Below are 27749 nucleotides of genomic sequence, written 5' to 3'. Positions count from 1 at the left end.
TTGCTAATGTAGGTATTGTAATATAATTGAAAAATGTTTATTAACAGTCTCAGTTGTCATTCTAAGGAACAGTCAGTTGATCTCTATCAGCAAACACAGCTGCAAAAATTAACCCAAATCCTTCTATGCCAGCAAGATGGGACTTACTGTAGCAAAGGTATCTAGAGCCACAGTTCTCAAACACACAGTGATCCAGGTATGGAAGAGGATGATGCCCTGCCTGCACAGGTATGCAGCAACTACTGCCAGAGTTTTGGAGAATACTCTGGGTGCTGTAGAGAGTCCGAATGATAGCACTCTGAATTGGAAATGACAGGTTTCAGAGTAGCAGCCATGTTAGTCTGTATTCGCAAAAAGAAAAGGAGTACTTGTGGCACCTTAGAGACTAACCAATTTATTTGAGCATAAGCTTTCGTGAGCTACAGCTCACTTCATCAGATGCAAATTGGAAATGGTCATGTCTCACTGTGAATCAAAGGAACCATCTGTGGGATGCATGTATTGTGATATGAAAGTATGCATCTTGTAGGTCGAGGGATGAAAATCAGTCTCCTTGTTCCAGCACCGGTATTATGGTGCCTAGAGTGACCATCTTGAATTTTTGGGAGCATACAAATTTGTTGAGTTTTCTGAGGTCTAATATTGGGCGCCAACCTCTGTTTTTCTTGTGTGTCAGAAAGTAGCAGGAATAGAATCCCCTCCCTCTGTGACGAGTGGGAACTAGTTCCACAGCTCCTAGGAGGAGGAGGTGTTGTACCTCCTGCCTCAGAAGGTGCTCGTGGGAGGGGTCCCTGAAGAGGGACAAGGAGGTGGGTTGGGTAGGAGGGCGGGTAATGAATGGGACGGAGTAGCCCGATAAGATTATCTCTAAGACCCAGCAGTCTTATGTGATCAGCTCCCACACATGATGGAAATGGCGTAGGTGGTGGCCCAAATGGGCACTGTATAGCTGGTAAGATGGGGAGGTCGTTCAAACCCTCGATCAAAGATTCTAAACTGTGGTTTTGATGTCGTTGATTGAGGTGCCAAGACAACTGGCGTCGAGGTGGTCTGTTTGTCTTCCCACTTCGTAGGGTCTGGAGTGAGGTCAGGCATAGGGAGATTCCCTGGGGCGTTGGTAGGGCTGGTACCTCTTCCTCTTTTGAGGTGGTGTATATATGCCCAGTGTTCACAGCGTGGCAAGCGAGTTCTTCATAGCGTGAAGGGTCTCTCTGTTTTGGCAGAGAACAGCTTGTCTTTGTCAAAAGATAGATCTTCTACCTTCATCTGGAGTTCTTTGGGTATGCCAGAGGATAAGAGCCATGAGGCTCTTCTCATTACGATTGTCGTGGCAGTAGTGCAGGCTGCTGTGTCAGCCATGTTTAGGGCTGCCTGCAGCACCATTCTAGATATTAGCTGTCCTTTGATAAGCACAGTTTTGAGCTCAGCTCTTTTGCTCTCCAGGAGGTCAGCAGAGAATTCAAACAGTTTCCCGTAATTGTCAAAATCATATTTAGCTAGAAGGGCGCTGTAATTTGCAATTCGGAACTGTAGAGTCGATGATATGTACACCTTACTGCACAGTAGGTCTAGATGTTTGTGCTCTTTATCTTGTGGCATGGCCTGATTTTGGAATTGTTTGGCTCTGTGATTTGTTGCATCCACAACCAAAGAATTGGGCTGTGGGTGTGAAAAAAGAAAGTCCATGCCCTTTGTGGGTAAGAAATATTTTCTGTCAGTCCTCTTGCATGTTGGAGGTGCAGTAGCAGGTGTTTTCCATATTGCCTCCACTGGGTTGGAGAATGGCCTTGTTAATTGGGACAGCAATTTTTGAAGCAGAGGAAGGTTGGAGTATCTGCAGTAGTTTGTGCTAATTCTCCTGAACCTCCTCTTGGGGAATGTCCTGGCTAGTAGCAATTCATTTACATAAGTGCTGGAATTGCTTAAGGTCATCAGCTGTCGTGGGCGGAGGTGGCATTATCGCCTTGTGCAGAGAGGAAGAGGGATTGTGTGCAAGGCGCACATCCTCTGTCTCCATCTCAATCTGAGGTGCTTCTGTGTCTTGCTCAGGGGCCACGGAAGTAGCGGGTGCTGGCGATGTGGGTGGAAAGCGTACGTCTCCCTTTCGTGGAGAGGAGGTCCTAGAATAATGTGACCTATATGCCGCCCATGGGTCCCAAGGTGGTCATTGGATTGGGAAGGGCATGGGGGTGGGGGGAACATCCATGGTTGTCTGTACCACTAGCAGGGCACCTGAGAGTGGCGGTGCTTAGGTCTGAGCTGTTCCCCATCTTCCTTTTTGGAGTATGGGGGAGATTGGTGAAGAGAGAAGATGTCCGAATCTGTGAAGGTGGACAATGCCACAGGGGAGGTCGGGGAGTACTAATACGTGACCAGCGTGGTACCGAGGAAACAGTAATGGCCGTCTGAGTCAGATAGTGTGGCGGTGCTGGTATTGGTGTGAGGTCGAGTGGCAACCATTTGATTTATGCATCGATTTCATCTGCACCGAGTGGTGCTTTGCGGTGCCGTTCGCGGGTGCTGCATGCAAAGTTGGTGCTGTGGGCATTGGCAGTGCCGAAGCCGCCACCAGTGCCGGGGGCAATTGTATGATCCATGCTGTGTCAGTCACTGTTGCTGTTGTGCCCAGTGCCGTGGAGGAGTCTTGAGAGGGTTTGTGTCTCGACTCCTTGGGCTTTGGTGCCAGGGCATGGCTGGTGCCAGAGGTACCAGGAGAATCATAAGTACTGGCTCTGGGGGCCATAGGCACCAATGATAATGAACTCGCAAGGGACCTCTTCTTTTTATGTGGATCCCCCTGTGGAGAAATAGAAGTTCACTTCCTCTTTTCCTGAGAGGATGGAACGGTGCTTCTTGTGGGCTCAGACCGCACTGGGGAGTCTTTGGTGGAGGACTTTGTGGTTGTCCTTGCTAGATCCTGCATGGAGAAATTTCTCCATAAGGATCATCTTGAGCCTCAAATCCTGTCACGGCGGGCTCTCGGCTTCAGGTTGCCATAGTGGGTGCATTTCGATGGGATATGCTCCTCACCGAGGCACCTCACGCACTGTAGGTGCCCATTGGACCTGGGTATTGCCTTGTGGCAAGAATTACGTCTTTTAAAGCCAGGGGAGCCTGGCATTATTGTTAAAGAAAGTGGTGTGTTCCTGAGGGGAACACAGGAGAGCGAAAAAAAACCCAGCAGGAGGAGGAAGAGAAGAAAGAAAAAAAAATTTTTTTTAAAATCAACTAACTACAAAAGAAAACACTAAAACGCTAATTTATGCTAGCTATTTTCTGTTTTTAGGAGAGAGAAATGGCACTGTTCCGAGCTCCGTCTTCGGCTGAGGACAGTAGAAAAGGAACTGAGGGGGTTAGGCTGTGTGCGCACTGACCTTCCACTGCAGCATGGGGCACGGGTCACTTGCTGGAGGATTCTCTGCACCTTGAATTCTTTAAACCACAATTTGAGGACTTCAATAGCTCAGACATAGGTCAGGGGTTTGTTACAGGAGTGGGTGGGTGAGATTCTGTGGCCTGCATTGTGCAGGAAGTCAGACTAGCTGATCATAATGGTCCCTTCTGACCTTAAAGTCTATGATTCTATGAGACAGCTGGGGCACGCACACAGCCCAGCCAGGCACTGCTATTGAGGATGTCCAATCAACTGGGACACACTCATCTGGAGTGGAGCACCCACAGGGACAGCACTTGAAGAAGTGGTGTGAGTTGGGTACTCTCTGGGAGAAAAGTGCACTCTCTCTTGGCTGCCCTGAACACGATACCAATTTTCAGAGAGTTGTTTGGCTGTAGAAAGGGCTCTGAAAATACATTCCGAGCATTGCTCGCTCAGGCAAACTGTTAGTCCCTTCTACCACGTATGACACATGGCCAGCAGCATTTTCAGAAAGGGGTAGTCCCAGACAGTCTCCTCATATGGAGCCAGAGTGCTGAAAATCAGCAACTGAACCAGTTAGATTTAACCAGTTAAGCAGCAAAGAGGACCTGATTAAGGACAGGAATTCCTGATTACCAGATCAGATTGGGGCCAGGTAGCTAATGGGCTAATTAGCTCATTAACTAGGAGACCAGATAAAAGCACACACCCCACCCATTGGGAGACAAAGTAGTTAAACTGAATGACTGTATAAATAGTATGACAGCATAAGTATGTAAGAGGTGGAGTGGTGAAGCACTGTAAATAAACTACACAATGTATGTACAATAGGAAGGTCTCTGAGCAGCCAGTGGGAGAGCAAAGAAGATGGGAGCAGAGGGTGCCTGTCACACAAGGGGGCTTGTCTAGGATCCTGCGTTTTTCTATGTAGATGGAGAACTTGATGAGGGAAGCAGATGGAAAGATTTAGTAGGTGGGGGGAGGGAGGAGACGTTACAATGGCTGGTTGAACAGCAGAAGGAAACACAGAAGACCTGGCAGACCGTCTAGAAATCCCACCATTTGAAGAGACAGTCCTTGCTCACCTAGCAGGTTGAGCAACAAAAAAGCCTGCAGATAATTTATAAGGGAGCAAGCCCAGGTGCAGTAGCAACTACTAAAAAAAAGGGTGGTGAGTCCTGCAGCAGGGATCGGCATTAGGGCGCAAGGCAAGAGGTAGGCCTCTGCAAGACAGGCTAGGCGGAAGACCCTGAAGCGGTTTTGGTCACATTTGAGAGTGCCTATGATGGCAGGATGGGATAAGAAATTCGGGGCCTACAGCTTGCAACCTATTTGGCAAGGGAAGATCAGGCAGCCTACATAGCTCTCAGTGATGAGCAAGCAAAGGACTACAAAGTGGTTAAGGTGGCCCTCCTCAACTAGGTGACTTTCGACAGAAAAGTATTCGCAAAAATTTTGAGCCACTAGATGGACTGGGAGATTATGGCCCGAGGCTTTTGCCTAAAAATGGAAAGACTGGGCTACTTGTTGGCTGAGGCCGGACACCTAAGGTGTGGCCGATACTATGGACACTGCCATTTTAGAATAGTTCCTTTAGAGTCTCCCGGACAATGCCATGCCTATGGGTCAGACAGCATCAACCAGTCAGGCTAGTTGTGGCAGTTAAACAGAGGAGTTTGTAAACGTGGACATTCCCACAGGGGGTCAGCAGTTTAAGGGTCTGGATGGGGGAGGAAGACCAGAGAACCCGTAACTGTTAAGGGTGCCAAGAAGGAGGAGGAGGAACACCGAAGGTGTCGCTGGAGATTGTGTGCTACCAGGAACATATAAAAAGAGACTGCCCATATATGGAGCAGTCTCTACCTCCTTCTCGACCAGACCATGCTCAGCAGGATGGGGATAATCTTGAGACAGCCAGTATGCTGAAATGAAGATCCTGTCTCCTTTGCAGATGCTGAGAAACCCTGTAGCTAATATCCAGAATGATTACACTGTTATATGCACAATCCAAACCAGTCAGATAATCTCCTGGACCTGGTTAGGAGCATCTTGCTACTAAATATGTACTATCTGTATGTCTGACAAGGGGCTTGGCCTCGATGTGCCTTGCCCTCATCTCCCTCACTTCTATCCAGGTTCCCTGTCAGGAAGTTGCCACCAACATGTGGCATCTCTTCCTGCCATCTTTCTCTGTTTCCTCCTTTTTCTGTGCCCCATCTTTCTCCAGTGGGAAGCCTCATAGGTCAGGCTGAAGCTCATGGCATTCCCACCACCTTCCTTTTCTAGTGGTCCCAGTCTTCTGACACATCTGATGCCTCTAGCCCTCATCCAGAGCAAGGGACATGGGCAGTGCTTGTGTGTCAGGAATTTGGCAGCACGTACCCCAAAGCATCTGACAGAGAAACTCAGATTGCAGTTCACATCCCCCCAGAGGCAGCAGTTTTTGAAGTTTATGTTATGTGCGCTTCAAAGCAGTTTTTTGTTTTGCTTTTTGGTATCACCATTTCTTTACTTGGCTGGTTGCTATATGCTTCTTTATCCTCGTGTAACGAAGTTCTTCTTCGAGTGCTTGTTCACGTCAATTCCAATCAGGTGCGTGCACGCCACATGGAAGGTCATCGGAAACTTCTCCCTTAGCAGCTCCTGTTGGGTTGGCTAGGGAGCACCCTGGAGTGGTGCCTTCATGGTGCTCAATATATGACCCTGCCGAACTGACCCCACTTCAGTTCCTTCTTACCATCCATGGTGGCATTGGAACTGTGTTCACTTGCTCGCAAGTGCTCCCTTAAAACTAAAACTACAAAGAACTAGGCACAAGGTTAAGAGATGTTAATATAGTTGTTAGTAGTGGTTGGTGACCGGGATTGTTCGTATCCTGTCACCCCACCTTGGGCTGCGGGGCATGCCTCAAGCCCAGGGGTTTAAGTCTTGCGGTGTTTGCCGGAAGCCTATGCCCAATAGTGACCCTCACAACTCATGCCATAGGTGCTTAGGGGAGGCGCATCAGTTGCAGTGCTGTAAGATTTGTAAAGCTTTCAAGCCTAGAACCAAGAAGGAGAGACACTTCCGTTTAAAACAACTATTGATGGAAGCCGCACTCCGTCCTGCGACACCGGACCGCCCAGCCCCAAGCCCAAGTTCATCAGGGCGGAGCGCCCCGGCATCAATCCGTGACTCAGTGCCGAGGAAGGACTCTGGCAGGAGAGACCCTCGGCACCGAAAATCCCTGGCACCGCAGCAAGGAGCAGTGCTCTGGCTCTGCTCCACGTCACTGGTGCCACACAAGCGGCAAAAGAAGACAGACAGAAGGCGCTCTCCTCAGAGGGCTGCGAGATCATTAGGGAATGTATTGCTGCTCCAGAGAAAAGACTCGGCCACCACGCAGCAGGAACTCGTGCCATCGACTCTGGTGCCCCAAGCACCGTTGAGTCCGGCACTTAGTGACCCTCCGGCAGTGCCTGGTGGAGATGTTGGAGCCGTTGGAGCCACCCTCCATGCCGGACACTTTTGGGGCTGCTAAGGACCTCATTGAAATTATGGCGCCTCTGCCCTTGACCATCAGGGACAAGCCTCCAGCACCGCCTAGACTGGTACCATCTAGAGGCAAGCCCTTGTTGCCAGACCGGCACCGTTCCCAATCCGCATCCCCACACCACCACTCCCCAGCACTGCCCACAGTACAAGTTTGCATGGCACTGGGAGGAGATCTGCATCTCCCAGGGTCAGCGCCAATCTAGGACACCCTCAGAGGATCCGCACTGTCTCACGGCACCGGGGCACAGTACGTGCGGCACTGGTCTCAATCGAGGGACAGCCGGCACCGATCCTCGATGCGGTAATCGTGACACCGATCCCAAACCTCTTCTTCACGGCACCGACTGTCGGCACAGGGGCTGTCGGCACTGCCTTGGTCGTCGCCCTCGGGTTCCTCGCCGAACTGTTTAATTCAAGGCACGGTAGGCATAGGTCCAGTAAGCGCCAGAGAGATGTCCAAATGGCATGGCAGCCACAGTGACCACCCCCTGCACAGTGGCCTTTCTGGACCCCCTGAGCTTACCACAAGGCCCAGGGTACCCCTTCGCGGCCCTCCAGGTCGGTGGCCTCGGGACATCACCCCTCCCACTCACCAAGGGATAAACCTGCCCCTCGGGTGATGGAAGCGACCCTCGCCAGGCTGCCCCCTCAAACTGCAGAGCAGTCAGGGGATGCGGCTCCAGTGCGACCTGTAGCCCAGGACACTCCCAACTGGGCTGGAACAACGGGGGAACCTAGCACAGCCTAGGAACAACCAGGACAGCTTGAGGGCCACCAGGACCCTGTACCCCAGTTATCACCTCATCATCGTCGCCTGGTGAAGCAGTGGCAGGAGCATCAGCCTCAGGTCCCCTGACCACTGACCACAGGGCTCACCAGGATCGACTCCGCCGCACTGCCCATAACATGGGCCTACAGGCGGAGGAGGTAACCAAACAGGAGGACCCAATAGTGGACATCCTTGCTCCAGAGGGTCCTTCCAGAGGGTCCTTCCAGAGTGGCACTGCCAATAATTAAAACAATCCAGAATAACAACAAGACCTTGTGGCACACTTCAGCCTCCATTCCGCCCACCGCCAGGGGTATGGAGAGAAAATACTTTCTCCCCCAAGGGATATGAGTTTTTATTCTCTCACCCACATCCCTGCTCCTTGGTGGTCTCAATGGTGAATGAGAAAGACCACCAGGGGCAACAGGCGCCAGCCCACAAGGCTAAGGAGGTCAAACACATGGACCTCTTTGGCAGGAAAGTGTATGCTGCTGGGGGCCTACAGCTGAGGATAACCAACCAGTAGGCTATCCTCAGCAGGTATAGCTTTAACTCTTGGGACGCTATGTCCAAATACAATATACCCACTTGGGATCTCTATCTGGTCCTCTCCAGACTAATGGGAGCTCCATTTGAACCACTGGCTACATGCTCCCTTCTCTATCTCTCATGGAAGGTACTGTTCCTGGTTGCCATCACTTCAGCCAGGAGGGTGTCCGAGTTAAAAGCACTAACATCCAACCTCCCCTACGCGATCTTCCATAAGGACAAGGTACAGCTCAGGCCTCACCCAGCCTTCCTGTCAAAGGTGGTACCACAATTCCACATTGGACAAGACATTTTTCTACCAGTCTTCTATCCCAAGTCGCATGCCAATGCGCGGGAGCAGAGACTTCATTCACTAGACGTCCGGAGAGAGATCTCAAATGCTTCAGTTATAGCACATCAGCCCCAACCATTCCAAATAAAGATCACTGTAGTTTTGATTTGGTGCTGACTGAGTGAGCTCATGACTACACTGAGAGCACAAAACTTTTCAGGAAATTGAATCGACTGTTCATACCAGTGACAGACTGGATGAAAGGCTCCCAGTCTCTTCACATGACATTTCATTATGGATCACGGCCTGCATCTGTTCTTGCTTCGACCTCGCCAAGGTTCCAAGTCCGCCTATTACAGCGCACTCGACGTGGGCTCAAGCCTCATCCACCGCTTTCCTGGCCCAGGTGCCCATCTCTGCTTGAAGGATGTCTTAACAGAGACTTACTTAAGGCAGGTAGTCAACTTGTTCTTGTAACATACATTAAGCAATGAATTGCTCTGATTGTGCTGAGGAATTATTCTACCTTCAATTCTACACCAACATAACTAGGGCCCTACCAAATTCATGGTCCATTTTAGTCAATTTCATGGTCACAGGATTTCAAAAATAGTAAATCTCATGATTTCAGCTATTTAAATCTGAAATTTCACCGTATTGTAATTGTAGGGGGGGAGGGGAGTGTCACAAGATTATTGTAGGGGTGGGGTGGGGGGGATTTGCAGTACTGCTACTTTATTTCTGTGCTGCCTCTGGCAGGGTGCTGCCTTCAGAGCTGGGCACCCGGCCAACAGCTGCCGCTCTCTGGCCATCCAGCTCTGAAGGCAGTGCAGAAGTAAGGGTAACAATACTGCAACCCCCCTAAAATAATCTTGTGACCCCCCCCCCCCAGCAACTCCCTTTTGGGTCAGGATCCCCAATTTGAGAAACGCTGGTCTCCACCATGAAATCTGTATAGTATAGGATAAAAACACACAGAAGACCAGAATTCATGGGGGAATATCAGATTTCACGGTCTGTGACGTGTTTTTTCATGTCTGTGAATTTGGCAGGGCCCTAAAAACAACACTGAAATAACTCTATTGAAGTCAGTGGAGTTACAAACGAAAACAGGTATAAATGAGCTCAAAATCAGACTCATGGCCATTACTTGTCAACAGTGTAATGACACCATGGTTTGGTTACCTACTAAGCAGAAATTAAAACAAAAACCTGACAGCGTGTAATTATTTCTCAGTGGACAGAAAAAACTTATATCGTACTGTGACTTAAATAACAAATTCTTAGGCAAAAAATAAAGCTTGCTTAATTTGAAGTTAAGGTTGAAAGAGCCTCCAGAAGGATCAGGAAAAGCTCAAGAAAAAACATCCTTTATGAGAATGTTACAGTTTTCTCAGAAAAATGCAAATACTGGAAAACCTAGAAATCAAAGTGAAGATTCTATTAAAAACTATCAAATTAGGAAACAGGAAACATCCAATTAAGGTCAAATTATTTCATAACTTTCCAATTTGAATGTACTTATCTGCCTTATTAAAGGCTTGATCATGCATCCCAGGGCATGGCTGAGCACATGGAGCCCTGCAGAATAGTGCTCAATTCAAAGCCTGTCCATGTGGCAGAGGAGAGGCCTCCATAGGGTGGTAGTTCACACACTACAGAGGAGTACACGGCTACACAGAAGGGAGGAAGGGAGCTTCTGTCTGAGGTCACGTCTCACCACTTGCTGCGGTGGTGATACCATTGGCTGAGCTGGCCAGTCTTAGCTCAGCAGGGCAGGCTGTGTTTGGGGGCCATTGCTCTTGTAGTGAAGCTTCTGGGTTTCTGTAGGGTCTTGCCTTGTGCCACCGGCAGGATTTAATTCAATGCCAATGGCTTTTAGAAAGCTATCCTGTGTTACCACTTCCGTCTTATTTGGTTTCTATTTATAGTTTCTGTTGATTATGTTTTTGTGTACAATATATACACAAACATTTAAGAGCTGTTTGAATGATGGGGCCTGATTCTCCTCTCACATCAGTGTAAATCAGGAGTAACTAGGGAAAGGCCTCCCTTTGCCCTCCCCTTCCCCCATACTGCTCTGCAGATGCTACTGCAGCCTCAGGAAAGGTAGACTTAACATCCTTCAGCAAAAGAAAAAGTCTGAGCCTGATATTTTTCATAAAAAAGCAACAGAAGTAAAATTTTATGAAACTACCTTCATATGTCATAAAAGACCAGTAAGGGTACAAACAGCTGTTTGCTTTGTAGTAAGCTATGCTAGACCACTGCCAATATTTTGGACTCAGTTACACTCGTTTCTCCCAAGCACAATCAATGAGCCAAATTCATCCACGTAACTGCAATCAGTGGAACTAGGCCTAGGATTAATTTAGCCCAAAAGATTTATTCAAAACAAATGAAGTTAATCGTTGACAAATATCTTACCTTGACAAAAGGTAGCATTAATTCTCTTGTAACCTTGGGGGCATTCCACCATTTGGGTGTATCCAGGGTAAGCTGGGGGAAAAAAAGAAAACTATTGGTTAGTTATTACAATGTATGACATTTATATGGAGAGCATCACAGTCAAATTACTATATAATTCTATCAAAAAAATTTACATTTACATTTTTAAGGATGCATAGTTAAGTACTTAAAAGTCAGGAAATGCCAACATTTAGGTTGTACATGCAATCTGAACACTGTCTCCTTCTGTGTATGCTAAATGAATTACTACAATTTTTAATTACTCAATCAAATACCATTTTGCAGATAATATGACATAACACCGTGACAGGAATTCTTTGAAATTATGGCTTGTATACATGGGAAGTTACTGCCATAAAAAGACAAGGGTATAAATCTCGGTGCACCAGCTTGCTACATGGCAACATCCCATATGGACACTGCTATAGCATGCTAAGCCCCACTCCAGGACTTTCACACCCTGACGCAATCCCTTAGGAAACTTTCTGTTTCATTCTACTCATTTTCAAAAATGACTGAATCATCCCTGCTGAAAATACAAATATCACTTTCAGGAAGTAGCCATGCTGGAAAATTTCAGCCTGGAAGACAATTGTTTTAGAAATGTTCAAGCTAATGAAATCAGAGTTAGAATAGGAACCTGAATGCAACCTTAACGATGGCAGTTGTTGCTGCTCCCACTATAATAAATCTGAACATATCTGATCCATTGAAAAATATAGTCAGTCATATATTTTATTTTTATAATAGTGCAACCATAATTATAAGAAAGGAAACAGACTTATGCTTTATCTTTTTAATCTTTTTGAGTTTTAAAAGACTGTCATTTGTTGGCTATTATTTATAAATTATCTAATGTGAATTATAAAGGATAACAACACAAAATGAATTCACTTTAGCCAAACTAGAAAGTCTTCAGCTAATTAATAGTTTTGTTTCTATTTATTGTTTCTTTCCTCCAAGATATATTATGAGGTTGATTTTCTAAGTCTAATCCTGAACAATAACATTATCTTAATTGGTAACAATAATATTATCTTAATTGGCACTGTGGTAATACAAATTAATAAAATAAAATAATAATAAATAATAATAATAGTCTCAGATGCAGCTTCCCTGGATATATTTTAAGCAGAAATAGATCTGTTTCTTCATGGGTTGTGGGTTTAAAACATACGCAATTTTGACCTTTAAACTGGCTGCAATTTTTTGAATTTAAATGAAAAAAAATTGGAATTGATATTTATCACAGTGATGGGGTTAGCTCCACCTCTTTCCCCTTCCTGGTCTCTCTGACTGCACCACCTCAGGTGCAAGTTATCATGCCTTTATCTATCGCCTTTAAGTATGCTGGAGTGAAATTATGTAATTCGCCCACTCTTAGACCAAGCCCTTGCTACTGTACTGGATATATCAACCGTCCTTACCCAGCAGGAACAAGCTAGTCTTGGCACCTGCAGTTATTTCCATTCAGGAGTCTGTGACCACTGGTATACAGGGACAAAACAGCCTTCTTAAAACCAAATCATTATTTATTTTAGCAGTACAGACTAAGCATTGAGAGAAAAAGGATTTTCATAGAGTCCAAGGCCGGAAGGAACCATTGTGATCACCTAATCTAACCTGTATAACACAGGCCACAGAATTTACCAAAAATAATTCCTAGAGTAGATCGTTTAGAAAAACATCCAATCTTGATTCAAAAATGTCAGTGTTGGAGAATTTAGCACGACTCCTGGTAAATTATTCCAATGGTTAATTAGCCTCACTGTCAAAAATTTACACCTTATTTCCAGTTTGAATGTGTCTAGATTCAACTTCCACCTATTGGATCATGTTATACCTTTCTCTGCTAGACTGAAGAGCCCACGTATACTTACAGATGTAATGAAGCACCCCTTAACCTTCTTTATGTTAAGCTAAATAGATTGAGCTTCTTGAGTTTATCACTATAAATCATGTTTTCTAACCCTTTAATCATTCTCTTGTCTCTTCTCAGAACCCTCTCCGATTTATCAACAGTCTTACTGAATTGAGGGCATAGTATTCCAGCAGTGGTTGCACTAATGCCAAATACAGAGGTAAAATAACCTCTTCTCTAATCCTACTTGAGATTCCCCTGTTTATGCATCCCAGGATCATATTAGTTCTTTTGACCACAGCATCATACTGGGAGCTCATGTTCAGCTGATTATTCACCATGACCCTCAAATCTTTTTCAGCATTACTGCTTCCCGCAGGTGAAGTGGAGTATGGGGTGTGTTGGGTTGGCTCACAGTTGAGCAATGTGGGAGATGGATAAAATCCTACATTTCTTTCTTATTCATTTAGCAAGTACTAATTATTGACAAGCATTCTGAACGGACATCAGCCTCCACTTGTAATATAACACTGTACAGTTTGATTCAAAAGGTTCTCTTGTTAAAAAAAACAAACTTTGACATATAACCTGTTTCTATTTTCTGCTCATATTTTTCAGTATTATTAAGCCTGTGGGCATACAAGCCACAAAAGCTGTTTCAAGCCAAGGTGTATGTACATTATAGGGTTTGTGGCAAAATACCTTGTTCGCCTCAGTAGGCTCAGTCCTTTCTAGCCTTAGAGACTCAGGTTTGGGGCAAGGCGAATCCTTATAGGTGGCACAGGCTCCTGCTACTCCTCTCCTCAGTCAGTCCCTTGTCCTTGTTTTCCTTCCCTTCTGGGGAGGAAGTGCAGCCTCCCTACTGGGAAGGTTTGGTGCCTTGCTGTAAACAGCCTACTGGCAGCTTCCCTGCTCCTCTCACTCCCTCACTCTTCTCCTCCTTCCACTCAGGGGAGGGTTTAAAAAGGTCTCAAGTAGTTGGAGTCAGCTGAACCTAATTGGTTCCCTAGCAACCCCTTTCCTAGCTGAACCTTATTGCCCCATGGTTATCTTTTCTCAGTGGCCAGGGAGGGGCCTTTTAATCCCCTGGGACTAATTAGTACCCCCCTTTTGTAGCTGTTTGTCCTGGGTTTACCACAGGTTGTAGACCTGATTCAGTAAAGTACTTAAGAATGTGTTTAACTTCAGGTACATGCAAAAATCCCATTAAAGTCAATAGGATTTAAGAATGTGTCTAAAATTAAGAACATGCTTTAGTGCTTTACTGAACAGGGAAAGAAAAGAGGATAGAGATAGTATGACTTAAGCACATGCTTGAATACTTTTGCTGAATCGGGGTCTTGCAGACAACCAAACGTTAAATCCAACCTGCTCAAAAACTGGCGTTTATAAAAATATTTCAGTCTCAAGTAAAGATCATAAAGCACAAAACCATAAAAGAGAAAGCCATGGAAAGTCTATTTTCTTCCAAGATGACTACAGTATGAAGAGTAATACCAACTTAGCAAAGGAAAACTATCAAAATGACATGGGAATAATCTGACCCTGAATCTGCATCCTGTGAATGAGTCAACAAAAGACATGAATACAATTTAAATGTCAAACTGTTAACAGTTTATTTGATTTTCTCCTAATCTGTATTGGCAGTTTTTAGGATCAGTCAGTTTGCTCAGCTTTATAAGGAACAAGTCAGCATTTTAATGCTTAAAAAAAAATCTACAGAAGGGCTGTAGGTGGACGTGGGTGTGTGAATGAAGAACATGAACACATCATATATTTACAAACTCCACACCCATTATTCACTTGGGTAATTTCTCCATGCTTACCATTGCCAAAAATCACAACATTGTGTGTATCCTTTTCTTCCAATACCTCTGTTAAAGAAACCAACCCTTTTGAAAAATGATACTAATAAGAAGCCTTAAATATTAGTATTTCATATCTGCTATTCTATTTTTACATATTTGCTCCAGGCTCTTTATCTCTGTTTTCAATGGTAAATTCTTTAATCCTACATACTACGTGGTTATGTCTAGTCTTCTCAACCACTGAAAAATTCTTATCTTCATCATCAAAATATAAGAATATCTGGTGCAATACAGATCCTCAGATATGTACAGTATATTTTTTATAAAATCCCATTATAAACTGTTACATTTATTCTTTGGAAAAATTTGTTCTACAGAAATTTAAGTCTTTGATGCAACTATGAAGCACAATTTGGCACATATCCTTGAAAGTAAATAAGGAAGTGTTATTTATTCCTTCTTATAACACAAAAACTAGGGGTCACCAAATCAAATCAATAGGCAGCAGTTATAAAACAAACCAAAGGAACAGGTTTCAGATTTTTTCACACAACACACAGTCAACCTGTGGAACTCTTGGCCAGAGGATGTTGTGAAGGCCAAGACTATAACAGTTTTCAAAAAAGAACTAGATAAGTTCATGGAGAATAGGTCCATCAATGGCTATTAGCCAGGATGAGCAGGGATGGTGTCCCTAGCCTCTGGTTGCCAGAATGGATGACAGGGCATGGATCACTTGATGATTACCTGTTCTGTTCATTCCCTCTGGGGCACCTGTCATTGGGCCACTGTCAGAAGACAGGATACTGGGCTAGACGGACCTTTGGACTGACCCATTATGGCCGATCTTATGTTCTTAAAGACACCCAATGAGTGCCTTATGTGGAAGCAAATCATAAGATTAGGGGACTCTGGGACACAAAATACACTACCTCACAAATCAATGGGCCAGACTGAGTCAGTAATTACTTTTGCAGATTCCCCTTCTGGGCTGTAAAAGACTCCTGACAAAACTACTCCCGCAGAGCCCTTGTGCTGCCCGTGAAAGGGCCAATCACAATATGAGACACGATTTTTTCCTTTGAGAAATTTTAAATAAAAATGCATCCCTAAATTCATGGATAAAGATATGCTACACCATACAAAACAATTAATATATTTCCTTGTGTTAAGCATCCCATGTTGATAATTGGGAAAGGAGTGTGGCCTAGGGAATATAGTATTGGACTGGGACTCATGAGACCAGCATTTTATTCCCTGCATTGCCACCAGCCAGCTGGATGACCTTGGGCAAGTCACTTTGGCCTCTCTTTGTGTCAGTTTTCCCATCTCCAAATAGGGATAAGGATACCTTCTTTGTAAAGTGCTTAGAGATCTACTGTAAAGTGCTTAGAGACAGGGATAAAATAAACTCCCATTGACTTTAATGGGGCCAGGATTTCACCCCAGGTCTTTCCTCCCCAAAGCCATTTCAGAACTAGGTATAATTATTTATCATTAAAGTTATGAAACGTTTCAATAGATTAGGTTTACCTTTCATGAGAATCATTTAATAGCTATTTTTCACTATTTTACATTATTCTGTCAAGCTGTAGCAAAAATATTGGGAAAGTCTTCATGGTACCCTAACTGTATAGACAGCATTCGAACAACAGAGTTTAAAATGTAACTGATATTTTAGAGCCTGAAAAGCTTTGGCATTAAAACTCAAAGTTCATTCAAGGTCTCAAGATGTCATTGCATTTTCTCTAAGTAGGAACTGGTGCCTCTATAATTTAACATTTTTGTGCAAACTTTAAAAAAATAAGTCCAGCTAGGTTATGCAAGATGATTCAATATCATTATCTCCCTACATTGAGGAAACACAATGAAGCATCACTAGCTCAGTCAGAGAAGGAGAAAAATAAAAAAAATATTTCATTGTCACTGAAGCTCAGAGTGTACCTTCTATCACCTTTCTTATATCAAATAATACGGTTCTTTTGAAATATAGTGTTAGCATTTCTCTTAAAGAAAAGGTATTTAGAGCACAAATAAGTGAACTGATGCAGAAAACAATAATGAAATCACACTTACATGGCTTCTTGGGACATTTGTGACATTTGTTAAAGCCCCAGGAAGTACCCACAGTTCCACAGCAGTCTTCTTGCTTTGATAGGCCAGGGAGCGCTTTACCACACTGGAATAATTAAGTAAAGAATATTCAGGTTAGTGTTACTGTAAGATGCTCCCCTCTAGAACACTGCTATATTACATAATCATCTTGGGTAAAACTCACCCATCTGCAGAGGCCCACTGAAGACTCATTGAAGCCCTCAGTGGAACTTAAATAGTGCACTGGCCTTGAGCTAGTCCTCTTTGTGGGGGTGAGCAGGTTCAGTTTTAAAACATTTTGTTTCAGTATTTTTTCCCCTTCAACTTTCAGAACAAAAACCAGTCACTGAAAGAGTGAGTATATTTCCAAGCTAGTAATTCTTCATTGGCAGTAACTCCTTAAATTTTGCTTTATAAAAATCTGCCCCTGCACTTTTTCAAAAGGTATATACATCATCTCAAATACCTTTCCCATTATTCTTTTAAAGAAAGGGACAAGAAAGTATTATCATGATTTTTAAATGTCATTTCCTATTTCATTTTTAAAATACAAATACCCATATTACCACAAGTTGTACCTAATGTTTATGACTGGTTACTGAAATTGTAAAATTATATTGAAAGAGTCTAGTATTTGTAAACTGAAAGAGAATTTAACATAAGTAAGACGATTGGGCAAAAAAGGTAAGTGATGCCTATCTATTTTTACTTGTGACTCTTTAATCATGTAAGCAATTGGCCCACTCTTGCAGCGCTTACTGAGGCAAAAATCTCATTTATTTCAAATGGTGTTTTGTCTCGAATAAGGAAAACAGGATCCTACATTAGTACCCTATATTAGTAAATATGTTAACACTTTAACAATTGCCAAGCTTAAATGTACCTCCTTGATGGTTGATATTTTTCATTTTGCAAGGCAAAGGCAAGTAAAATGGATTTTCTGTCTAGAGAATGGATACAGAAAGATGTGTACACCTGCTGTGTACCTGAAGAGTATCAATTAGGTGTAAAACAATTCTGCAACATGGAACCTGTGCCACCCTGAGCCATCTCTTCAAGCTAAAATAGGTGAGTTCCACACCAATATAACAGCCCAAAAGTTAAGAATTGTGGAGCTACTTAGAAATGTCACTATAGAAAACTGGAGATCTTCTCTTCTCAGTGCTTTCAGTCTAGATGGGAGAATGGGGCCCTAAAACACCATAACCTGCTAGAAGAATGCCTGGAGAAATACTGCAGCCCTAGTCTCTTTAATGACTATTCTCCTAGTTTGTGCATCTATTGTACTCAGTAACTAGATTACATCTGCCGCTGAAGCATAGGCACGGGAAGTAGGGGTGCAAGGGGTTCTGCAGCACCCCCAGGTTTTATGTGGAGCAGCTGTCCCTGTCCCCAGGGCTCCACTCCCCACCTTGAGTTTCGGGGGCTGGCCCTGTGCCCTGCTCCCCAGCCACTGGCTCCACACATAGAGCCTGGTGGTGCTTCCCACGCCTACGCCCTGCTCCCAGCCCTCTGCCCGCACTCCGCTCCTCAACCCCTCACCTGGGGCTTGGGTCCTGGCCACTGGCCCCACTCCCTGGCCGCTGGACCTGTGCCCGGGGCCCGTGGCCAGGGTCCCACTCCCGACCCCGTGCTCTGCTTCTAAGGCCCCAGTTGCCTGCCCTGCTCCCCGGCCACTGGCCCTGTGCCCGGCCCCCTGCTCCCGGGGCCCCCCACTCGGCCCCACAGCTTGGCCCCGCACGTGGGGTCCCAGCTGCCGGTCCCTGCCCAGGGCTCCGCTCCTGCCCCCAAACTCACCCCCAGCTGTGGCCTCAGCCCCCTTTCCCCCGTCCGGTTTCCCCCTCCAGGAGACACAGCCCTCCTCCCCGCCTCAGTTCGGGGGCGGGGTGGGGGGGGACAGGGGTAAGGGTGCTGGCTTTCAGCACCCCCACTACTAAAAACGTTCCAGCGCCTCTGCACTGGAGGAAACAGACTTTAAAATGTGTCAGTTGAAAGACAGGAATAAAATAAACTCCGATTCACTTTAACGGGGCCAGGATTTCACCCCAGGTCTTTCCCCCCCAAAGCCACATGCAATCCTGGGGATATCAGACTTAACCGTACATGTTAAAAGGGATTAAGCTTTTATTTAAATAGGGTTAGAGTTTTTGTGACATACCAAGGGGTCCGGTAGGCTGGGGGTGGGGGGAAATGCCATCTCTCCACAATGCCTCTCTGAGAGGATAAAATTATGTACTGAAACTTGCTACATCTTAGTCAGAATTGCCCCAACTCTTAGAGCTCACTCAACTAGACAGCTTTCATAATATTTCCTTCTAGTGCAGCCCTAAACATTTACAAGGACTTCTATTCACACCTGTATACAGCACTACTCCCTTGACCTGGCATCCCAGTCAGACACACTGTTTGGAAGGGCACTGTTCCTGTTCAACTAGATCTGTTCAGCCTGCCTTCCTGGAGACTGCACTACTCTCGCAAAACTCAAAACAGTTACTTACTAGTAACTGGAGTTCTTTGTGAATATTTCCTGTGCATATTTATACTTATATTCTTCTCCCCCACCTCCTGCCCTTCCCTTCTTCCTCAGTTCCACTACTTTTCTGGTCTCTGAGCTTTAGTGGGAGGAATCAAGGTGGTTGAGACTGCACCTCCCCTTATGACCTCAGACAGTGAGCATCTGGTGCCATGAGGGGCACGTATGTGGCACCTAATAGGCACAGTTTTTCTAGAAGGATCCAATCTCCTGCGGCATCAAAAAGACATCCCAACAGTGTGCATCGTGCACAGGCAATAGTTCAGAAGCAGCTTTTGTTTTGTTTGTTGGTTGTTCCCCCCCCCCAAATATGAAATATATCATTTAACCACATTAAACTGAAGAAAGAAAAAACCCAAACAAATCAACAAAACATAAGGATTAAAAAATAAAATGTAAAGCTCACTCTTAGTTTAGGTGTGGTGCTGTAGCATTTGTACTGTACTGAAGATCATGATCTCAGTGGTCATAATGGTTTCAAATTTCCATATAAAAACCATGAGCAAGAATAAAGATTCCAAATTCTGAGTCATCTGGCAACTGTGGTTTACAATCCTATCAATAAATACTGCCAACGATTTAAGATCTTGCTCCTATCACATCTATGATGAATTGAAGCTTGAAGAATCAGTGGTAATTTGATTAGCACCCAGCCACTTTAGGAACTGACATCAAGGGAAGGCATCTGCCATGTGGGGCTCCTCAGCTCCATATAAATGGTGCTCCAGATTTGCATGATTTAGGACACGGGTGGGGAACCTATGGCCCAAGGGCTGGATCTGGCCCATTGGTTAATTTCATCCAGCCTGCAGCGCCCCCCTTGGGGGGAAGCCCCGAACCTCTATGCCTCCTCCCCCCACACCCGGGTGGGTGAGTGGCCCATGATTGATTTTTTTCTGTGGGTCAATGGCTCGTGACAGAAAGAAGGTTTCCCACCCTGCATTTAGGACATATGCAGTAGGGGAAGGTGGTAGCCATGCAGAGCTTCTAAAGTAGGCAGGCGTGTACTCTGGCTTATGAGCTCTGATGTTCCTGTTTCCTCCAACATAGTGCTTCAGATCCTTCCAACACTCATGGCACCGCATGCCCGGTTTCCCAGCCAGCCACACTTTCCAGAAAGGCTCTCCTCTTTCACAGTCTGAGTCTCACAGGAGTGAAGCTCCATTTCAGTGGGGCGAAAACTTGGATTGGAGCCTCACCCTCCCTAGAAGTCTCACCCTGCTCCCCGACAGATAATTCTTTAACCCTCTCTATCTCAGGTTCTGAGACACAAACAATAGGTGGGTGACTGCCCTGGGGAGACCCCAGAAATTCCCCATCTGTCACTGCTTTCAGTGCAGCTCTGCTACATAAATCTAGCCCTAATTTAAGTTGCAAGCCTTTAACGTGCACACTGTGCTTTGAATAGATTCCATTAATGGGGCATCAACTTTCATTATGCTTTAAGACCGACACTTTTTAACATTTATACATGTGTATTTTTAATTTTTTTATATCACTTATACTTTGCATAATTAAAGAAAGTGCACAGTATTCCCACTGTTAGTTTAGATTCTGCTGGTGCACAGAGGTTGCAAGAGCCACATCACTTTGTTTCCCTGTGTGCATTTCAGCCACAATCCTAGTCTTTGCATGAGTTGGGTGCTGCTGCCAGTGACAAATTCCCCAAAAGAACTAGAGAGATGGCAAGACCACACCCGCCTCTGCCTCCCCAGCACAGCTGAACCAGTACACCAAGGAATAAATGGAGCTCCTGTTAAAGCGTAGTAGAGATACCAATCTGGCAAGAAGTCCCACAACAATCACAATTATTCTGTTTGAAATCATCAGGATGCCTCCTAGGACTCCTACTGCCATGTGCCCCCTTTGCAACACCCTTTTGTGGGCTGTTACTAATAAGTCACAGTATCACCATTAATAAAGTGATACTAACTGATTGATCCTGGCTGAAATCCATGGGCGCTCAGCCTGAGGAATAACTAATGATTTCAGGATTCAGCTTAAAAACTTATCTTTCACATACCACAATAGCAAATACTCCAGAGTGAAGAGATACACTGTCAAGCATTCTGAAAACTTTTCAATGGGCATAGACATTGGGCTATTATACCTTTCTTTCCCCCAAATGGGCATCAGACTAATAGACCCCAAATTTACTGAATCATATTACTGATATAATGACCAAACAACATACTGGCTATCTGAATGACAGGTTGTTAAAAAGAATATCATCATCCAATATAACACTGGCTCAGTAACAGGCATTGTCTCATAAGAAGAGTAGAGAGAAACTTAAATACTTCCAGACTTTCTAAAAGGACTTGTAAAGAATTTGTTTTGGCTTAAGCAGAACATTCTTTACAGGCAAGTAAAATTATCCAGCTTTCTTTTATTTGAGTAATTAAAGCAGTGTTTGGTGTTTTTGGTATCTGATACATCTTTAATCCTCTGATATTTCAGGGTATTGATTTTGTAAAGAATCTATTGTGGATGAAGCATTATATCCTGTAAATGGATCCACACTGATTTTCTGACAGTCTATTTGTTTAAAAGCTTCTGAAGCCAAACCATGAGCCTCAAGGAATTCCAGACAACTATTTTCTATTATGAGTTGGTATTTTTAAGACTACTTGCAAGAAAAAAAGTTTTTAAAAGTGCTCTGAAAAGAAAAAGTACTAATGTGTGAAACATCTGATTTTACTTTACTTTTTTTTAAAAAGAATTTGTCAAATTACAATATGGCAGGTATTTGCTATAACTGTTGAGCAATGAAAACCTATATTCTTTCACTTCCATAGGAAATGTCTGTAAAATCTGAAGTACAGTATGGTCATTTATGTTGCTTAATAAACAAGCTATCTTAATGTTTGACAAAATGGCACATTACTAAGGCCATGTTTCCATATTAATCCCTGATACATCTACAAACATATCATACATCATTTACATGAAAGCACTATGAATGGATTAGTTTATTCACTAATAACTATCAATATACATTAAAAGCTGTTTTATCCGGCACTTCACCGACCAGAAAGGTATATAAACCAGCATTTCTAATCTTCACTGAACGTCTGGTTTAATAGTCTGGTTGGCGTGGGGCCGGCAGGTTGTGGGGCATGGGAGGGAGTGTGGAGCGTGGGCTCTGGGAGGGAGATGGGGTGTGGGAGGGGCTGTGGGGTGCCAGATCCATGGGCCACTTACCTCAGGCAGCTCTGTGCAAGTGGCAATCTATCTCAGCTGCTCCTAGGCGGAGGTGCGGCAGGCGGCTCTGCGCACTGCCTCTGCCTGCAGATGCCACCCTCGCAGCTCCCACTTGCTACAGTTGCCAGCCAATGGGAGTTGCAGAGCCAGCGCTTGGGGTGGGGCGGCAGCAGCACGCAGAGCTGCCGGCCATGCCTCCGCCTAGGAGCAACCAGGATAGGTCGCCGCTTGCGGGGAGCCACCCAAGGTGAGCATCTGCCCGGATCCAGCACCCCGCACCTCCTCCCGTGGCCCATGCTCCCTCCCACACCCAAACTCCCTCCCAGAGTCCATGCCCCACTACCCCTTGCGAGCCCCAACGCCCAGACCCGTATCCCCTCCCACACCCAAACTCCCTCCCACTTAATTAACTGGCATTTTTCACTTACCTGTCCCCCTCTTTCCCCCAACATACCTGATAAAACAGCTTTTACTGTACTTTGCTGCCCTGATCACAAACAGATCTGTTTTGTGCTTTATTTAATACTTGCAGTTGGGAAAAACATGTTAGTGACTCAAGTCAAGTTTCTACAAACACTTATGCATATGCTTTTTTTTATGCCCAAGGTCAATGGGACTACTAATTTGAATAGAGTTAAGCATATGCATAAGTTTTTGCAGGGACAGGGCCTGTGTCACAACCCATCCTCTGAACTTCGCCAACTTATAAACTTTTCTAACTGCCACAGTCTGTTTATTCTATACTTCTCTAAGTCCAATACTTAAAAGATGGGGGCCACCTCAGTCCTAAATACATACATCTCATATGAAATCACTTCTGAAAAAAAATGGTTTATTAAAATGCTTCCATAAAGTAATTTCTTTGGGATATTTATCAAGTACACGTTTACTTTCTTCAGTCATAATAATAATTTAAATAATTCAGTACTCCCTTGAGAAAACATTGGTCATGTTGAAAATTGACGATAACTTATAATTCCCAATGAAGTCTTCAGTAAGATTATTTTTTATTTATTTTCATTTATGTACACATCCTTTCCTCTATATGCCTCTTAATTTTAAAAATGCCATGATCCAGTACATTAATACAGTAAGAACTCCAACTCAAGCACCCTTGCTGATCTCAACTATAGCAGATCCATGGGTCCTACACATGGTGGTGTACTGCCTCCAGTGCACTAAATGCCCCAATAGTAACTACCTGGGTGAAACCAGACAATCACTCGTTCTTGAATGAACTCACACAGGAAAATGATCAAAGACAAAAACACCATATCACCTGTGGGTGAACACTCTTCACAAAGCAACCACTCCCTATATCTGACCCATCAGTCCTCATCCTCAAAGGAAACCTGCACAACACTTTCAAACAACAAGCCTGGGAGCTTAAATTCACATCTTTGCTAGACACTAAAACTCATGGTCTGAATAGAGACACTGGACTTATGGTTTATTACAACAATTTATAACCCACTAACAACCCTCCCACCATCCGCTTTCCACCCCTCCTTCCCTTTCCTCCCCTCCCTATGACTGAAAGGAGGTCAATGGACCACTTCACCTTGAATGGTTCCTTGAAATACATTTGAACTACTTATGCTAAACAGTCTGTTCCATCTTGTATTTTGCTGTGACAGTCTGATGGCTTGTCTTCATGTACAATGCTGCAGCTGCATCGCTGTAGTGCTATGGTGAAAACCCTACTATGCCAACCCTTCTCTTGTCGGCATAGTTAATCCTCATCCCCAAAAAGCACAAACTATGATGACGGAAGAAGTTCTACATGGGGGGGTTAAATCAGTATAACTACATCACTCAGGAGCGAGGATTTTTCAAACCTCTGAGTGACGTAGTTATACCAGTATAGGTCTGTAGTGTAGACCTGGCCTCCGTAAGTTTCCCAGACCTGAAGAAAAGCTCTGGGTAAGCTCAAAAGCTTGCTTCTCTCACCTGCAGAAGTTGATCCAATAAAAGATATTACCTCACCCACCTTGTCTCCCTAATATCCTGGGACTGACTTGTATACAACAACACTGCATACAGCAGTATGGTATGCAAACAGGGACAGACTTTCAGATCGGCAGCTGAAGGCTTATAAGTCAAAACAAACACTATAAATTCCACACCGTACTTAAACAGATAACCAGTGCAGATCCAAAAGCACTGTCATGTGCTTGAATTTGTTGCAGAATACATTCAGCCTGCTAAGTTGTTTCAACTACATATTTTCCTTTAAACAGGAAAACTGTTTGTTTTGTTGTTGTAGTTTGGAGTGTGTTGTGTGGACTTTGTTGGGTTTTTTAAGTCACAGAGCAGCCCACCAGAAACTGAATGGCTGTGATTTATGTAAAACCTACATTCAAAAAATCCTGTTCAAAAGGCTAGACTACAACTTATTAATCAGAGAAGATATGGGAATTCCCCTGGTTTAGTCAAATACACAACAGCCAACTTCTCCTTCGTGCTTCTTAACATTGTTTTTTATTTATATTGTGAATAATAATTCTTCTTTATTTACATTTAACTGGAAAGAAATCAAATCAATTTTGGGATAGCTATTTTTTTTAGACAAAAGCCTTAAAACTAGAACATACTTATTTAAATGTCAGCATTTGTAGCAATATTAGAAATATCTCTAATAAAGATTTAAAGTGGCATACGAGAGAAATCTATACATAAATCTTGACAAATCATAGGCACCTGTGTGAATATATATTCCGTCTACACTGAAATGTTCCATAACAATTTAAATGCACATTAATCATAGGTAACATTAATAGGATTCACATTAGCAGTACAAACTTTGTGTGCGTCACTGACACAATAAAATTATTTTGGGAAATAACACGATATTCTGTGTCACAGTAAAGACATATTATTAGAATTAAAATGAAAAGCAGTGGAGGCGGTGAGACGGAGTTAAAGAAATGAAACATAATGTTACTTGTTTGCTTGGTTTATAAATAGGACTGAGTGGACCAATGCTCTAAGCTGACAGACTCTTGGCTTCCAGAAAGATTCAAGAACAGGTATTGATTTGACCAATACTCTTTATGACATGGAACTAGCAGTGTCTGGACTACAGATGAATTACTGTTAGTTTCTGACATATGTGCAACAATGTTTCTGATGCTGATAAAGTATTTGGCAACAAGAAATGTTTCTTTTTGAGATAGTACTAAGGACCTCTAATGGAACGAATACTATGAAATCTTCCAGAAAAAATACTGACTCGGGGTTCCATTCTGAAAAAATTAAAGGCAGTGGGGATGAGTGAACTGACTTTGAAAAAGTAAGAGCTAGCCAGAAACTAAACTCTTTCTCTATACCCAAGTTTTAAAATATTATAATAATAATCCTATTTCTACAGGTGCCCATCAGCCCACCTTTGTCTCCTCTTCCCAATGATCAGGACACAAAAATACACAATAAAACAATATATACCTAAAAATATATCACTCTGAATCCTGGGGGCTGTCATCATTTTTTATTCTCTCCCGCACCGGCTCATCTCTTTTCTCTGACCCCTATGAGGGCCTCTGCCTTTGCTTATAGTCCTTTGTAGGCTCTAGGTGGTTAGGCACCAGGCGGGTTTGGCAGTCTGGGCTGGGGTTGGGCCAACTGCATGTTCTAATATTGCACGCTCTGGGCTTAAATGTGTAAAATACATTCTGGGTATCTCTGGCCTGGGTAAGGCCAGAGTAATTGGGATTTGACTACAGCAGCTAGCCCAGGCCTAGTGAAGACTGCTACTTGTAACTGAGATCCATGAAAGAAATACCAAAAAAGGTAAGGTGAGCAGGAATGTGTTGGGGAGGGGGGAGAACCATGGGAGGGGTGGGAAAAAAACAGAGTGACAAGAATCACTGGCCTATGCCTGGGAGATCATCTGATTATGTTCAACAAGGAAAGAGGGAAGATCAGGATCAGTTTAGACACAATCAGAAGGAAAGAAGGAGAGAGATGTGAAAAAGTTTGGACAAATTCAGGTAACTCTGAATAAATTCTATCTAAAATGAGACTCTTATGTTGCACACTTAGACTCTTATGTTGTCTTGTTTGTGTAGCCTAACTTCACACACAAGACAAGTCCCCCAGTACAGCTCTGAGATTCAAGACAGTTTACTTAAAATAGTAATTTTATAAATCAGATTAATAGAACACTTTTTACCCGTGCTAAAAGCAGAGAATAGAAATGGAAAGATAAGGAAGATCCTACACTAACTTGGTTGATTTGCCTAGAAGGGACCACACATACATTTCTTCCGTCTCTTTTGCAGACAGTAAAATCACCCCTGATCTCAGAATAATTAATAAAGTTTTTTAGAGTACTAAAGCCAACTATGCAAAGCCACTCTGCAAGAAAATACACAAACACTGACAATTGTTAAGCAAAGCAAGAATACAGAAATTATCCAGGGCAGACTCAAGTATTTTAACTGAGGACTTATTACATGCTAGTATTAATAAAGAAAACTCAGTTTGGAAACCTCCATGGACATACAGAGAGGCCCTATCACATTTACCAAAGCAAATATTGAATAAATGAAAAATAAATGGCCCCTTTTAGATTACAGACCTGTCTGAGCCTAACAAATTTACGTTAGGTCCTAGTGCCTGATTTTGGCTCCTTGGAAAGTTGGGCTCTACAATTCCAGCTATAAATTAAATTCTTCAAAACAAAAAGGTTCTCTCAGGCTGCATGAGGCTTTTCCCCAAAGTTGGCACTAAAAGGATTAATAAAGTTTGGGAGAAACAGGAACATGTCTCAGTATGAATTGGGAGGCACTGCCCACGTGCAGGGGTAGTGCAGAGAGGTACTGCTCCTGACCACAGGGAGTACTGAGAAGAATATGGCAGGTTTCAGAGTAGCAGCCATGTTCGTCTGTATTCCCCACGCCCCCTCCTCCTCCCCCCCCAGCTCTCCTGCTGGTGATAGCTCACCTTTCCTGATCACTCTGGTTACAGTCTGTATGGTAACACCCATTGTTTCATGTTCTCTGTGTATATAAAATCTCCCCACTGTATTTTCCACGGTATGCATCCGACAAAGTGAGCTGTGGCTCATGAAAGCTTATGCTCTAATACATTTGTTAGTCTCTAAGGTGCCACACGTACTCCTTTTCTTTTTGAGAAGAGTATGTCTCAGACAAGCAGAATGCCTTGTGGAGCACCCAGTCATGTAGGGTGAGGGTGCGAGCAGCTACACCAATCTAAGAGCTAACCTCCATTGTCTGGTAAATAAGACACCATAGCACTGGTATGTACCATCTCTTCCCCT

At 44.0% G+C, this 27749-nt stretch overlaps 1 protein-coding gene across 8 annotated transcripts in view; it reads right to left on the bottom strand.

Annotated features, from left to right (window-relative positions):
• LTBP1 (latent transforming growth factor beta binding protein 1) overlaps positions 1-27749 on the bottom strand; it is a 379724-nt gene that overhangs the window by 166435 nt on the left and 185540 nt on the right. For all 8 annotated transcript variants that reach the window (XM_048843595.2, XM_075127005.1, XM_048843599.2 and 5 more), the window contains 2 exons: positions 16714-16816; positions 10927-10998 (listed from right to left, as the gene is read on the bottom strand). In XM_048843595.2, the coding sequence (XP_048699552.1) occupies positions 10927-10998; positions 16714-16816 (175 nt within the window). The remainder of the gene's footprint in view (positions 1-10926; positions 10999-16713; positions 16817-27749) is intronic.

Source organism: Caretta caretta, chromosome 3 (genome assembly GCF_965140235.1).
Source record: "Caretta caretta isolate rCarCar2 chromosome 3, rCarCar1.hap1, whole genome shotgun sequence".
NCBI classification, from domain to species: domain Eukaryota; kingdom Metazoa; phylum Chordata; order Testudines; family Cheloniidae; genus Caretta; species Caretta caretta.
The sequence above is the reverse complement of the archived record's forward strand: the minus strand, read 5'-3'. Positions and strand labels throughout refer to the sequence as shown.